Source organism: Pseudophryne corroboree, chromosome 4, assembly GCF_028390025.1.
Source record: "Pseudophryne corroboree isolate aPseCor3 chromosome 4, aPseCor3.hap2, whole genome shotgun sequence".
NCBI lineage: Eukaryota > Metazoa > Chordata > Amphibia > Anura > Myobatrachidae > Pseudophryne > Pseudophryne corroboree.
Window position 1 is genome coordinate 24,964,336 of NC_086447.1, and position 13,266 is coordinate 24,977,601.

Genomic DNA, 13,266 nt, shown 5'->3' on the forward strand with positions numbered 1-13,266 from the left:
TACCAGATAATCAGCACCTAACTGTCATGTTAAAGGCTGTGTTTGAAAAATTATAGAAGTTGGTTGGTACTTTATCTCTCTCCAAGGTACACAGACCCCTTATTTTGCCTTTGCGTCCAGTGGTGGAACTTGCTTGTGGCGGGCGCAGGTGCAAAAATATTCTTTGGTCCCCCATACTCCACCCCAAGTGTTCAGTATGCCACGCGGCAGTGGGTGACAGGGAGAGGCAGGGGGTGACAGTGGAAGGCAGGGGGAGGCAGACTGTAACAGTGCTAGTTATTCTGGGTGTGAGCGGTCTGTAATTCCCAGACAGCAGCGAATCAGAAATAATGTACAGCTGTGTGGTAATCAGAGGCAGTAATTGGCTGTGATCACCAGCGCTGGTAGATGGCAGGAGTCCTCTATCAGTCCAGCACACACAAGGGCCCTCAGGTAGTGGGGCCCACCCTGCTCTCTGCACTGGGCCATTCATCTGACATTGCTCAAAATGGTCAGGGGGGGGGGGGATTAGGGGATGACTTATTGCTGGTCCGGGCAGCAGTGGGCCCCTTAGTCATTAGGGGCCCCTGTGCAATGCACTTGCTGCACCAATGGTAGTTCCGCCTCTGTTTGAGCCCTGAGCTTGTCACTGTATCTGTATAAGGAAAGTTCTGCCAGTCAGCCACATTCTTCCCATACACACCAATTACACCAAACAAACAAAAACCTGCCGGCTGCAAGAAACATAATAATAGAAGAAAAACATTAATGAAAAACACTATAAAAGTTCCATGAACCAGAGGTTCCAGCTTCAGCTGCATGTAATGTAATGGCTTTGAATGTCTGGATTACTCATATGTAATATTCTTATATTACGCAGAGGGTGATTATAAACACAGTGTTCTCCGGCAGGGCTGAACCTATCGGCGATGTGTAACAGCGAGACGTCTGCTCTTCCTTACGGCCTACAAAGTGTAGAAAACATTAAGGGGGTCATTCAGACCCGACCGCATCAGCGACACCACAGAGCAGTTTACCGGTGGCGGCAAACTGCGCATGCGCAGCCCTCCCCCTCCCACAGCCTAACCCTCCCCATTGGTGCCTTACCCTAACCCCCCCTTCCAGCAGCCTAACCCTAACCCTCCCCATTGGTGCCTTACCCTTACCCTAACCCTCCCCTTCCCTACAGCCTAAACCTAGCCCTCTCCTTCCACAGACTAACCCTAACCCTCCCCGTTGGTGCCTTACCCTAACCCTCCTCTTCCCTGCAGCCTAAACCTAGCCCTCCCCATTGGTCCCTTACCCTAACCCTCCCCTTCCCTGCAGCCTAAACCTAGCCCTCCCCCTCCCCCTCCCACAGCCTAACCCTCCCCATTGGTGCCTTAACCTAACCCCCCTTCCAGCAGCCTAACCCTAACCCTTTCCCTCCCTGCAGTCTAAACCTAGCCCTCCCCCTCCCACAGCCTAACCCTCCCCTTCCCTGCAGCCTAAACCTAGCCCTACCCCTCCCACAGCCTAACCCTCCCCATCGGTGCCTTACCCTAACCCTCCCCCTCCCACAGCCTAACCCTAACCCTCCCCATTGGTGCCTTACCCTAACCCTCCCCCTCCCACAGCCTAACCCTAACCCTCCCCATTGGTGCCTTACCCTAACCCCCCTTCCCGCAGTCTAAACCTAGCCCTCCCCCTCCCACAGCCTAACCCTCCCCTTCCCGCATCCTAAACCTAGCCCTCCCTCCTTCATAGCCTAACACTAACCCTCCCTGGGGATGCCTAACCCTACCCTCTCCCCCTCCGCGGTTTACCTATCCTGAGTGGTGGCAGTTCCTCGTTCAGGATCCCAGCGCCAGCATTGTAATCCATGTTGGGATCCCGGCGTTGGTATTCCGATCAGTGTCGGGATTCCGAATGCCAGAATCCCGACCACATCCCGATAACTGCGGGTTAGTAATATTCTCTAATAACTAATCTGACATAAAGACAATTTATTGAGAATGTCCATCTCTCACACAGCTCTGTAACGGAAATAACACCCAGCGTACGATACAGGCGTGCCGGCAGGTGTAGCAGGAATGGTCACCACCATGACAATGGTCACAGATACATTTCTACAGACTCTGTACCGGTACTGAGCTCACTGTTATGATGCTGAAATAAGCTCAGACATAGAGCAACGTGTTTCCCGAATGTGAATCCAGGCTACTAGGCCATGAGGCGGAACACGGATATGGTATACCGATGCTTCACACCATGGCATCTTGCCAGGCCACGGCACCAGAGCCACTGAAAAACTCCATATACTTGTCCCTGCTGATTTTTGCGTCACAAGGAAGTTTTTGTGGTTGAACCAGCTGTAGCGGCACCAGCCCCGGAGGTCCACAGCTCCATTCGCCAGGGATGACTGACCCATCGTCCATGTTCTCTCGCTCCAACATGCTTCCCGGACAATACTCGGCACTGTTACTCCGCCGCAGGAAATTATGGAGCAAGCAGCACGCCATAGCTACCAGTTCAATCTTATATGGGGATAAGTTTATGGTGGTGTGGAAGATCCTGAACCGGCTCGAGAGGAGGCCAAAGGCATTTTCCACCACGCGACTTGCTCTCGACAGTCGATAGTTGAAGATCTTCTTCTCTTCCGTCAGAGCTTTCTCTGGGAAAGGCGTCAGTAAGTGTTCATGTAAGCAGAAGGACTCATCTGCCACGAACACAAAGTTAAGTCCATCTTTTGTATCGCTAGTCGGTGGAAGATACAACATTTTTTCCTTCAGCTTGTGATAGAAATGTGTCTGCTCGATAACCCCACCATCCGACATCCTCCCGTTTTTTCCAACATCAATCATGAGAAACTCATATTCAGCGTTGACTATGGCCACGAGCACAATACTGAAGAACCCTTTGTGGTTGTAGTAGAATGAGCCGCTATGAGGAGGGGGGTTGATGCGCACATGCCTCCCGCCGATTGCCCCTCCACAGTTTGGGAAGTTCCAGAAGTCATCAAACTCTTTGGCAACCACTTTCCACTCTTCAGGAGTTGTAGGAAACTGCAAAAGAAACAATGTTTTAGCGCTGAATAGTTCAGAACACAAAGAACATATGAGCGGAACTATACAGAGCACAGTGCAGAACTATACAGGGCCCAGTGCAGAACTATACAGGGCCCAGTGCAGAACTATACAGGGCCCAGTGCAGAACTATACAGGGCCCAGTGCAGAACTATACAGGGCCCAGTGCAGAACTATACAGGGCCCAGTGCAGAAACCGAGCAGAACTATACAGGGCCCTGTGCAGAAACCGAGCAGAACTATACAGGGCCCTGTGCAGAAACCGAGCAGAACTATACAGGGCCCTGTGCAGAAACCGAGCAGAACTATACAGGGCCCTGTGCAGAAACTGAGCAGAACTATACAGGGCCCTGTGCAGAAACCGAGCAGAACTATACAGGGCCCAGTGCAGAACTATACAGGGCCCAGTGCAGAACTATACAGGGCCCAGTGCAGAAACCAAGCAGAACTATACAGGGCCCTGTGCAGAAACCGAGCAGAACTATAGAGGGCCCTGTGCAGAAACCGAGCAGAACTATACAGGGCCCAGTGCAGAACTATACAGGGCCCAGTGCAGAACTATACAGGGCCCTGTGCAGAAACCGAGCAGAACTATACAGGGCCCAGTGCAGAACTATACAGGGCCCAGTGCAGAAACCGAGAGGAACTACGCAGGGCCCAGAGCAGAAGAGCGGAACTACGAAGGGGCCAGTGCTCTATACAGATGCAGTCAGGAAGCACACACGCCATTACACATGCGTGTGCAGTCACAACTGCTGCTCCTTACAGACACAGGACACATACACGCCATTACACGGTACCTGTCACATGCGTGTGCAGTCACTGCTGTGGCTCCTTAGAGACATGGGACACACACATGCCATTACACGGTACCAGTCATATGCGTGTGCAGTCACAGCTGTGGCTCCTTTCAGACACAGGACACATACACACCATTACACGATACCTGTCAGATGCGTGTGCAGTCACAGCTGCGGCTCCTTACAAACATAGGACGCACACATGCCATTACACTGTACGAATCAGATGCGTGTGCAGTCACTGCTGCGGCTCCTTAGAGACATGGGACATACACGCCAGTACACGGTACCAGTCAGATGCGTGTGCAGTCACAGCTGCGGCTCCTTACAGACACATACACACCATTACACGGTACCAGTCACATGCGTGTGCAGTCACAGCTGCGCCTCCTTACAGACAACGGACACATACACGCCATTACACGGTACCAGTCAGATGCGTGTGCAGTCACAGCTGCGGCTCCTTACAGACACAGGACACGTACACGCCATTACACGGTACCAGTCAGATGCGTGTGCAGTCACAGCTGCGGCTCCTTACAGACACATACACGCCATTACACGGTACCAGTCAGATGCGTGTGCAGTCACAGCTGCGGCTCCTTACATACAACGGACACATACACGCCATTACACGGTACCTGTCAGATGCGTGTGCAGTCACAGCTGCGGCTCCTTATAGACACATACATGCCATTACACGGGACCAGTCACATGCGTGTGCAGTCACAGCTGCGGCTCCTTACAAACATTGGGCACACACACGTCATTACATGGTACCAGTCAGTTCGTTGTATGTTCAATCACAGCTACAGCTCCTTATAGACACATACACACCATTACACAGTACCAGTCAGATGCGTGTGCAGTCACAGCTGCGGCTCCTTACAGACACAGGACACATACACGCCATTACACGGTACCTGTCACATGCGTGTGCAGTCACTGCTGTGGCTCCTTAGAGACATGGGACACACACGCCAGTACACGGTACCAGTCAGATGCGTGTGCAGTCACAGCTGCGGCTCCTTACAGACAACGGACACATACACACCATTACACAGTACCAGTCAGATGCGTGTGCAGTCACAGCTTTGGCTCCTTACAGACACATACACGCCATTACACGGTACCAGTCACATGCGTCTGCACTCACAGCTGCGGCTCCTTACAAACATAGGGCGCACACACATCATTACACGGTACCAGTCAGATGTATGTGCAATCACAGCTACAGCTCCTTACAGACACATACAGACCATTACACGGTACCAGTCACATGCGTGTGCAGTCACAGCTGCGGCTCCTTACAAACACAGGATGCACACACGCCATTACACTGTACCAGTCAGATGCGTGTGTAGTCACAGCTGCAGCTCCTTACAGACACATACACACCATTACACGGTACCAGCCACATGCGTGTGCAGTCACAGCTGTGGCTCCTCACAGACACAGGACACATACACGCCATTACACGGTACCAGTCAGATGTGTGTGCAGTCACATCTGCGGCTCCTTACAGACACATACACACCATTACACGGTACCAGTCACATGCATGTGCAGTCACAGCTTTGGCTCCTTACAGACACATACACGCCATTACACGATACCAGTCACATGCGTCTGCACTCACAGCTGCGGCTCCTTACAAACATAGGGCGCACACACATCATTACACGGTACCAGTCAGATGTATGTGCAATCACAGCTACAGCTCCTTACAGACACATACAGACCATTACACGGTACCAGTCACATGCGTGTGCAGTCACAGCTGCGGCTCCTTACAGACACAGGACACATACACGCCATTACACGGTACCAGTCAGATGTGTGTGCAGTCACATCTGCGGCTCCTTACAGACACATACACACCATTACACGGTACCAGTCACATGCATGTGCAGTCACAGCTGCGGCTCCTTACAAACACAGGATGCACACACGCCATTACACTGTACCAGTTAGATGCGTGTGTAGTCACAGCTGCAGCTCCTCACAGACACATACACGCCATTACACGGTACCACTCAGATGCGCGTGCAGTCACAGCTGCGGCTCCTTACAGACACATACACGCCATTACACGGTACCAGTCAGATGCGTGTGCACTCACAGCTGCGGCTCCTTACAAACACAGGATGCACACACGCCATTACACGGAACCAGTCAGATGCGTGTGCAGTCACAGCTGCGGCTTCTTACAGACACATACACGCCATTACACTGTACCAGTCAGATGTGTGTGCAGTCACATCTGCGGCTCCTTACAGACACATACACACCATTACACGGTACCAGTCACATGCATGTGCAGTCACAGCTGCGGCTCCTTACAAACACAGGATGCACACACGCCATTACACTGTACCAGTTAGATGCGTGTGTAGTCACAGCTGCAGCTCCTCACAGACACATACACGCCATTACACGGTACCACTCAGATGCGCGTGCAGTCACAGCTGCGGCTCCTTACAGACACATACACGCCATTACACGGTACCAGTCAGATGCGTGTGCACTCACAGCTGCGGCTCCTTACAAACACAGGATGCACACACGCCATTACACGGAACCAGTCAGATGCGTGTGCAGTCACATCTGCGGCTCCTTACAGACACATACACACCATTACACGGTACCAGTCACATGCATGTGCAGTCACAGTTGTGGCTCCTCACATACACACCATTACACGGTACCAGTCACATGCGTGTGCAGTCACAGCTGCGGCTCCTTACAAACATAGGGCGCACACACATCATTACACGGTACCAGTCAGATGTATGTGCAATCACAGCTACAGCTCCTTACAGACACATACACACCATTACACGGTACCAGTCACATGCGTGTGCAGTCACAGTTGTGGCTCCTCACAGACACATACACGCCATTACACGGTACCACTCAGATGCGCGTGCAGTCACAGCTGCGGGTCCTTACAGACACATACACGCCATTACACGGTACCAGTCAGATGCGTGTGCAGTCACAGCTGCGGCTCCTTACAAACACAGGATGCACACACGCCATTACACGGTACCAGTCAGATGCGTGTGCAGTCACAGCTGCGGCTTCTTACAGACACATACACACCATTACACGGTACCAGTCAGATGCGTGTGCAGTCACAGCTGCGGCTCCTTACAGACACAGGACACATACACGCCATTACACGGTACCAGTCAGATGCGTGTGCAGTCACAGCTGCGGCTCCTTACAGACACATACACGCCATTACACGGTACCAGTCAGATGCGTGTGCAGTCACAGCTGCGGCTCCTTACAGACACAGGACACATACACGCCATTACACGGTACCAGTCAGATGCGTGTGCAGTCACAGCTGCGGCTCCTTACAGACACATACACGCCATTACACGGTACCAGTCACATGCATGTGCAGTCACAGCTGCGGCTCCTTACAAACACAGGATGCACATACGCCATTACACTGTACCAGTTAGATGCGTGTGTAGTCACAGCTGCAGCTCCTCACAGACACATACACGCCATTACACGGTACCACTCAGATGCGCGTGCAGTCACAGCTGCGGCTCCTTACAGACACATACACGCCATTACACGGTACCAGTCAGATGCGTGTGCACTCACAGCTGCGGCTCCTTACAAACACAGGATGCACACACGCCATTACACGGAACCAGTCAGATGCGTGTGCAGTCACAGCTGCGGCTCCTTACAGACACAGGACACATACACGCCATTACACTGTACCAGTCAGATGCGTGTGCAGTCACAGCTGCGGCTCCTTACAGACACAGGACACATACACGCCATTACACGGTACCAGTCAGATGTATGTGCAATCACAGCTGCGGCTCCTTACAGACACATACACGCCATTACACGGTACCAGTCAGATGCGTGTGCACTCACAGCTGCGGCTCCTTACAAACACAGGATGCACACACGCCATTACACGGAACCAGTCAGATGCGTGTGCAGTCACAGCTGCGGCTCCTTACAGACACAGGACACATACACGCCATTACACGGTACCAGTCAGATGCGTGTGCAGTCACAGCTGCGGCTCCTTACAGACACAGGACACATACACGCCATTACACGGTACCAGTCAGATGCGTGTGCAGTCACAGCTGCGGCTTCTTACAGACACATACACACCATTACACGGTACCAGTCAGATGCGTGTGCAGTCACAGCTGCGGCTCCTTACAGACACAGGACACATACACGCCATTACACGGTACCAGTCAGATGCGTGTGCAGTCACAGCTGCGGCTTCTTACAGACACATACACACCATTACACGGTACCAGTCAGATGCGTGTGCAGTCACAGCTGCGGCTCCTTACAGACACAGGACACATACACGCCATTACACGGTACCAGTCAGATGCGTGTGCAGTCACAGCTGCGGGTCCATACAGACACATACACGCCATTACACGGTACCAGTCAGATGCGTGTGCAGTCACAGCTGCGGCTCCTTACAGACACAGGACACATACACGCCATTACACGGTACCAGTCACATGGGTGTGCAGTCACAGAGGGTTATTGAGAGATGAACGTAGTTGCTGTGTTCGCATGCAGTGGCAGCGTCCATCGGTTTGTGCACGTGTACTGGCTGTAGTGTGCATGCATGACCCTTCACCATGCGGTTGCGTGCTGGAAGGATGCGCCCGCAAGGTAATAATAATAATAATAATAATAATAGTAGTATTAGCACTTACCTTCAGGTACTCTCCTTTCAGCACCTGCACAATGGCATTGCACGTCTCTGGTATTAGGACCCCCAGGGCCTGTGGGGAAATAGCTGTAGAGAACTTCAGGTCCTCGAAGGACCTGCCTGTGGCCAGGAAGCGCAGCGTGGCCACCAGCCTCTGCTCCGCTGAGATGGACTTTCTCATGCAGGTGTCCTGCTTCTGGATGAGCGGGGTCACCGCCCGCAGCAGGGAGATGAAGCCGGCGTCCGACATCCTGAGGTAGTTCCTGAAGTCATCGGGATTGTTCTCCCTGAGCTCCGGTAAGAGGGCGCTGTGGGACGCCGTGTCGCGGCTCTGCAGCCAGTCCTTGCTCCAGTACGACCTCTTCTTCTTCTTCTTCTTCCTCTTCTGCAGGCAGTGGTGCACCATGGCTATGGCGATGACAGCGCGCGCCTTCCTCTTACTGACAAAGCTCATGGTGAGCAGTGTGCAGGGACAGAGCCAGCTTCTTCCCAGCCGGGGGAGGGGCGACCATCCGGCCTATGTCACTTCCTGCTGGGTGACTGCTTCCTGTCCTCCATTGTGCGGAGACCTGACTGTTACCTAGCAACGGCTAAACACAGGGATCTCACTGATCTGCAGCAAGCCAGACAGCACGTGTGTGTGTATATATATATGTATGTGTATATACACATATACATACTGTCCCATTAAACCGGGACACTCATGAATTACACAGGTTCTGAGGCTGATTAGATTCAGGTGAAATGCAGCCAGCCACAGAACCTGTGCAATTCAAAGGGATAGCATGGTAAGTATGTGTATACAGTATATATATTATATATATGTATATATAAATATATATAATTTATTTTTTATTTATGTATTTACTTACTTTACTTTTCTTATATAGCAGCATATTCCGTTGCACTTTATAATTGAAAACAACTATGATAAAACAAAACTGGGAAATAACAAACAGTCATAGAGGTAGGAAGGCCCTGCTCGCAAGCTTACTATCTATCTATCTATCTATCTATCTATCTATCTATCTATCTATCTATCTATCTATCTATCTATCCAGTATATCTGTCTTTCCAAAGGACGGCACTCGGAGACTGCAAACTTAGTGAACAAGTGAAGAACTTTGGGGGTCATTCCGAGTTCATCGCTCGCTGGCTAGTTTTAGCAGCCGTGCAAACGCATAGTCGCCGCCCACGGGGGAGTGTATTTTCGCTTTGCAGGAGTGTGAACGCCTGTGCAGCCGAGTGGTACAAACACATTTTGTGCAAAACAAGACCAGCCCTGCAGTTACTTATTCTGTGCGATTATTGCATTGACGAAGGACCCGGAATTGACGTCAGACACCCGTCCTGCAAACGCCCGGACACGCCTGTGTTTTCCCAAACACTCCCAGAAAACGGTCAGTTGCCACCCATAAATGCCCTCTTGCTGTCAATCTTCTTGCGATCGGCTGTGCAAATGGAATCTTCGCTAGATCCAGTGCACAGCAGCAATGCTCTTTGTGCCCATACGACGCGCGTGCGCATTGCTACGCATGCACAGTTTTGCTGTTTTTTTACCTGATCGCTGTGCTGCGAAAATCGGATGCGAGCGATCAACTCGGAATGGCCCCCTTTATTCTACGTTGATACAGCATTGCTGTATCCTGACAAAGGGGAGAAGGGCCCCAAAATGTTGAATAAAGTTCTTCACTTGATCACTAAGTTTGCAGTCTCCGAGTGCCGCCCTTTGGAAAGACGGATGTGTAACCGGGGTTGTGACCTGTGGTGGAAGGCCCCGGACCAAGGTGAAGCACCCGAGCGAGGTAATGGAGTGCCGGATCATAACTTGTATATATATATATATATATATATATATATATACACACACATATGTTTCTAACCCTTTACCCATACCTCCCAACTGTCCCGACTTTCGCGGGACAGTCACGTTTTTTGGGGACTGTCCCGCTGCCCCACCTGCAGGACACGGGGGGGGGGGGGGGCAGTTGGGAGTCTCATGCACTCACTGCATGCGCACAGCGTCTATTCACTGGAGTCAGAGGGAGAGGGGGCATGCCAGCGGCTCACAGAGCTCTGGGCATGCCCCCTCAGTGACGAAAACGGGGTGTGGCTCACGAGCGCGGGTCCTTCCACCATACCCTCCAACTGTACCTTTTTAATAGGTACAGTACCTTTTTTTTTATGGTCTGTACCTATTTTTGGCTCTCCAAACTTCCATTGAAAGTATAGGAAAAGGGGCGTGACAACGCCCCTTTTAACCGTGGCCACGCCCCTTTTCCTAATTTGTACCGATTTTTGTGTGTCAAATGTTGGAGGGTACGCTCCCACGAAGCCACGCCCCTTTTCTTAGGCCACATCCCTTTTTCGGGAGCAGGCGTTCCCTCCTTGGGAAAATGAATAGTTGGGAGGTATGCTTTACCTGCCTGGTGATAACATTAAGTGCCTGATTAGGAGGTAGACTCTAGTAAGACATCTGGTGCAATCTCCTGCACAGGATCTGGTGTCAGCGGGCATGTCTGGGGCATGCTGGTGTAGGCTGACCATATTATCCCTTTTATCTGCGATGCTCATGAATTACATAGGTTCTGTGGCTGCTTAAAACCAGGTGACATGCAGGCTTGTAGTCAGCCAGCCACAAAACATGTGTTATCCATGAGCGTCCCAGGTTAAAGGGATAATATGGTCCGCTTAGTTGGTGTCACTAGCGGCTGTGTACTATAGGGCGGCTCTAATGTTCAATGGTGTTGCCGATATCCGATCGATGGCACAACTTTTGGCGCACATCACTGGATTAGATCCGCAGCCAGTGAGCGTCTCAGCGGCTGGTCATTACCATAAATATGCAATAGCTGCTGTGACAAAAGTCATTATCCGGCGCCGAGTCTCCTCGGTCTCAGCAGACAGACCAGCGAGCTGAGCTACGGATGGTATTATCATCCGTCTCTGCCCTGCACTTAAATGTAATGTGGTAAACCGTAAATACCCTAAGAGAGGCTCAGCAACATGTAGCGTGATTAGCCAAAAATGAAGAGGAGTTGTCTTATATCTTAGTGATAAAACATAAACCTCCGAGTCATTTATACGTCGTATATTTCTGGGCTATAATGACAGAAAATAGTCATCAACAAATAAAAAACTCTCCTTCGAGCCGGAATTGAACCAGCGACCTAAGGATCTCTGCATCATTCCCACTACAGTCCTCCGCTCTACCAGCTGAGCTATCGAAGGGTTGGAGCCCAGGCTGACAGAGCAGATAGAGGAACCTGAGAAGCTGGAGAAACATCTGTATGTGAGCGTAACGTGTGTGTGAGTGGCAGGTGGGGCTCAGGCCCTACGTGGGCACTTAGGGTTCTTGTCATTTGCCACCTTGAGGTGGATTTGAGGTGACATTTTCAGTGCCACCAACACTGAGGAACCATTAATTATCTGCTTTTAGATCCAAGAATTGTTATTTCCTGTTGCCGCTATTTGCAGCAGTTAGAAATGAAATTCCACCAATAGGACCTGTCCCTGCGATGTGTGAAAGGAAAGGGGTCACATTACTTTCACTTCCCGGGGGCAGCCACATTACTGTGCGTGTGTGGTCTGCTGGCCACAGTAGCGGCTCTTGCTCCTGGGGGGCGCCGCTACCGCCGCCGCCTGTCCCTTCCCACTGGTGCCGTGCAGTGCGCCTGATGTCACTGCGCACTGCACGGCATTCTGGGAGCGGCACCAGACGCTAGAGGTCATAATTGACCTCTATTGTCTGTGTGCAGCGCTATGGGAGATGACGTCCCTCCCATAGATCCGATGAGCGGGCGGCCGGAGACGGAGGACAGCAGCAGCGGGGCTGGTGAGTATTTTGTTTTTGTAAGCGCAGCTACCTGGGGCACAGCAACGAGGCACAACTACTGAGGGCACAGCAACAGGGGGCAAAACTACTGAGGGCACAGCAACTAGGGGCACATCTACTGAGGGCACAGCAACAGGGGGCACATCTACTGAGGGCACAGCAACAGGGGGCACAACTGAGTGCACAGCAACAGGGGCACATCTACTGAGTGCACAGCAACAGGGGGCACATCTACTGAGGGCACAGCAACAGGGGGCACATCTACTGAGGGCACAGCAACAGGGCACAACTACTAAGTGCACAGCAACAGGGGGCACATCTACTGAGTGCACAGCAACAGGGGGCACATCTACTGAGTGCACAGCAACAGGGGGCACATCTACTGAGGGCACAGCAACAGGGGGCACATCTACTGAGGGCACAGCAACAGGGCACAACTACTAAGTGCACAGCAACAGGGGGCACATCTACTGAGTGCACAGCAACAGGGGGCACATCTACTGAGGGCACAGCAACAGGGGCACATCTACTGAGTGCACAGCAACAGGGGCACATCTACTGAGGGCACAGCAACAGGGGGCACATCTACTGAGGGCACAGCAACAGGGGGCACATCTACTGAGGGCACAGCAACAGGGGCACATCTACTGGGGGCACAGCAACAGGGGGCACATCTATTGAGTGCACAGCAACAGGGTCACATCTACTGAGGGCACAGCAACAGGGGGCACATCTACTGAGGGCACAGCAACAGGGGACACATCTACTGAGGGCACAGCAACAGGGGGCACATCTACTCAGGGCACAGCAACAGGGGCACATCTACTGAGGGCACAGCAACAGGGGGCACATCTACTGAGG

At 52.0% G+C, this 13,266-nt stretch overlaps 1 protein-coding gene and 1 non-coding gene across 2 annotated transcripts; both read right to left on the bottom strand.

The window, feature by feature from the left end:
* Window positions 1-1,949: 1,949 nt before the first annotated feature.
* On the bottom strand, window positions 1,950-9,129 carry LOC134908815 (uncharacterized). The gene is made up of 2 exons (XM_063914946.1): window positions 8,575-9,129; window positions 1,950-3,023 (listed from the first exon to the last, which is right to left on the bottom strand). Exons 1-2 carry the CDS (start codon window positions 9,022-9,024, stop codon window positions 2,223-2,225), a joined length of 1,251 nt encoding a protein of 416 aa, XP_063771016.1. The 5' UTR covers window positions 9,025-9,129; the 3' UTR covers window positions 1,950-2,222.
* Window positions 9,130-11,712: 2,583 nt separating this feature from the next.
* On the bottom strand, window positions 11,713-11,801 carry TRNAY-GUA (transfer RNA tyrosine (anticodon GUA)). Its single transcript is given in 2 exon segments — window positions 11,713-11,748; window positions 11,765-11,801. It is a non-coding gene; the product is annotated as a tRNA-Tyr (tRNA).
* Window positions 11,802-13,266: the final 1,465 nt, after the last annotated feature.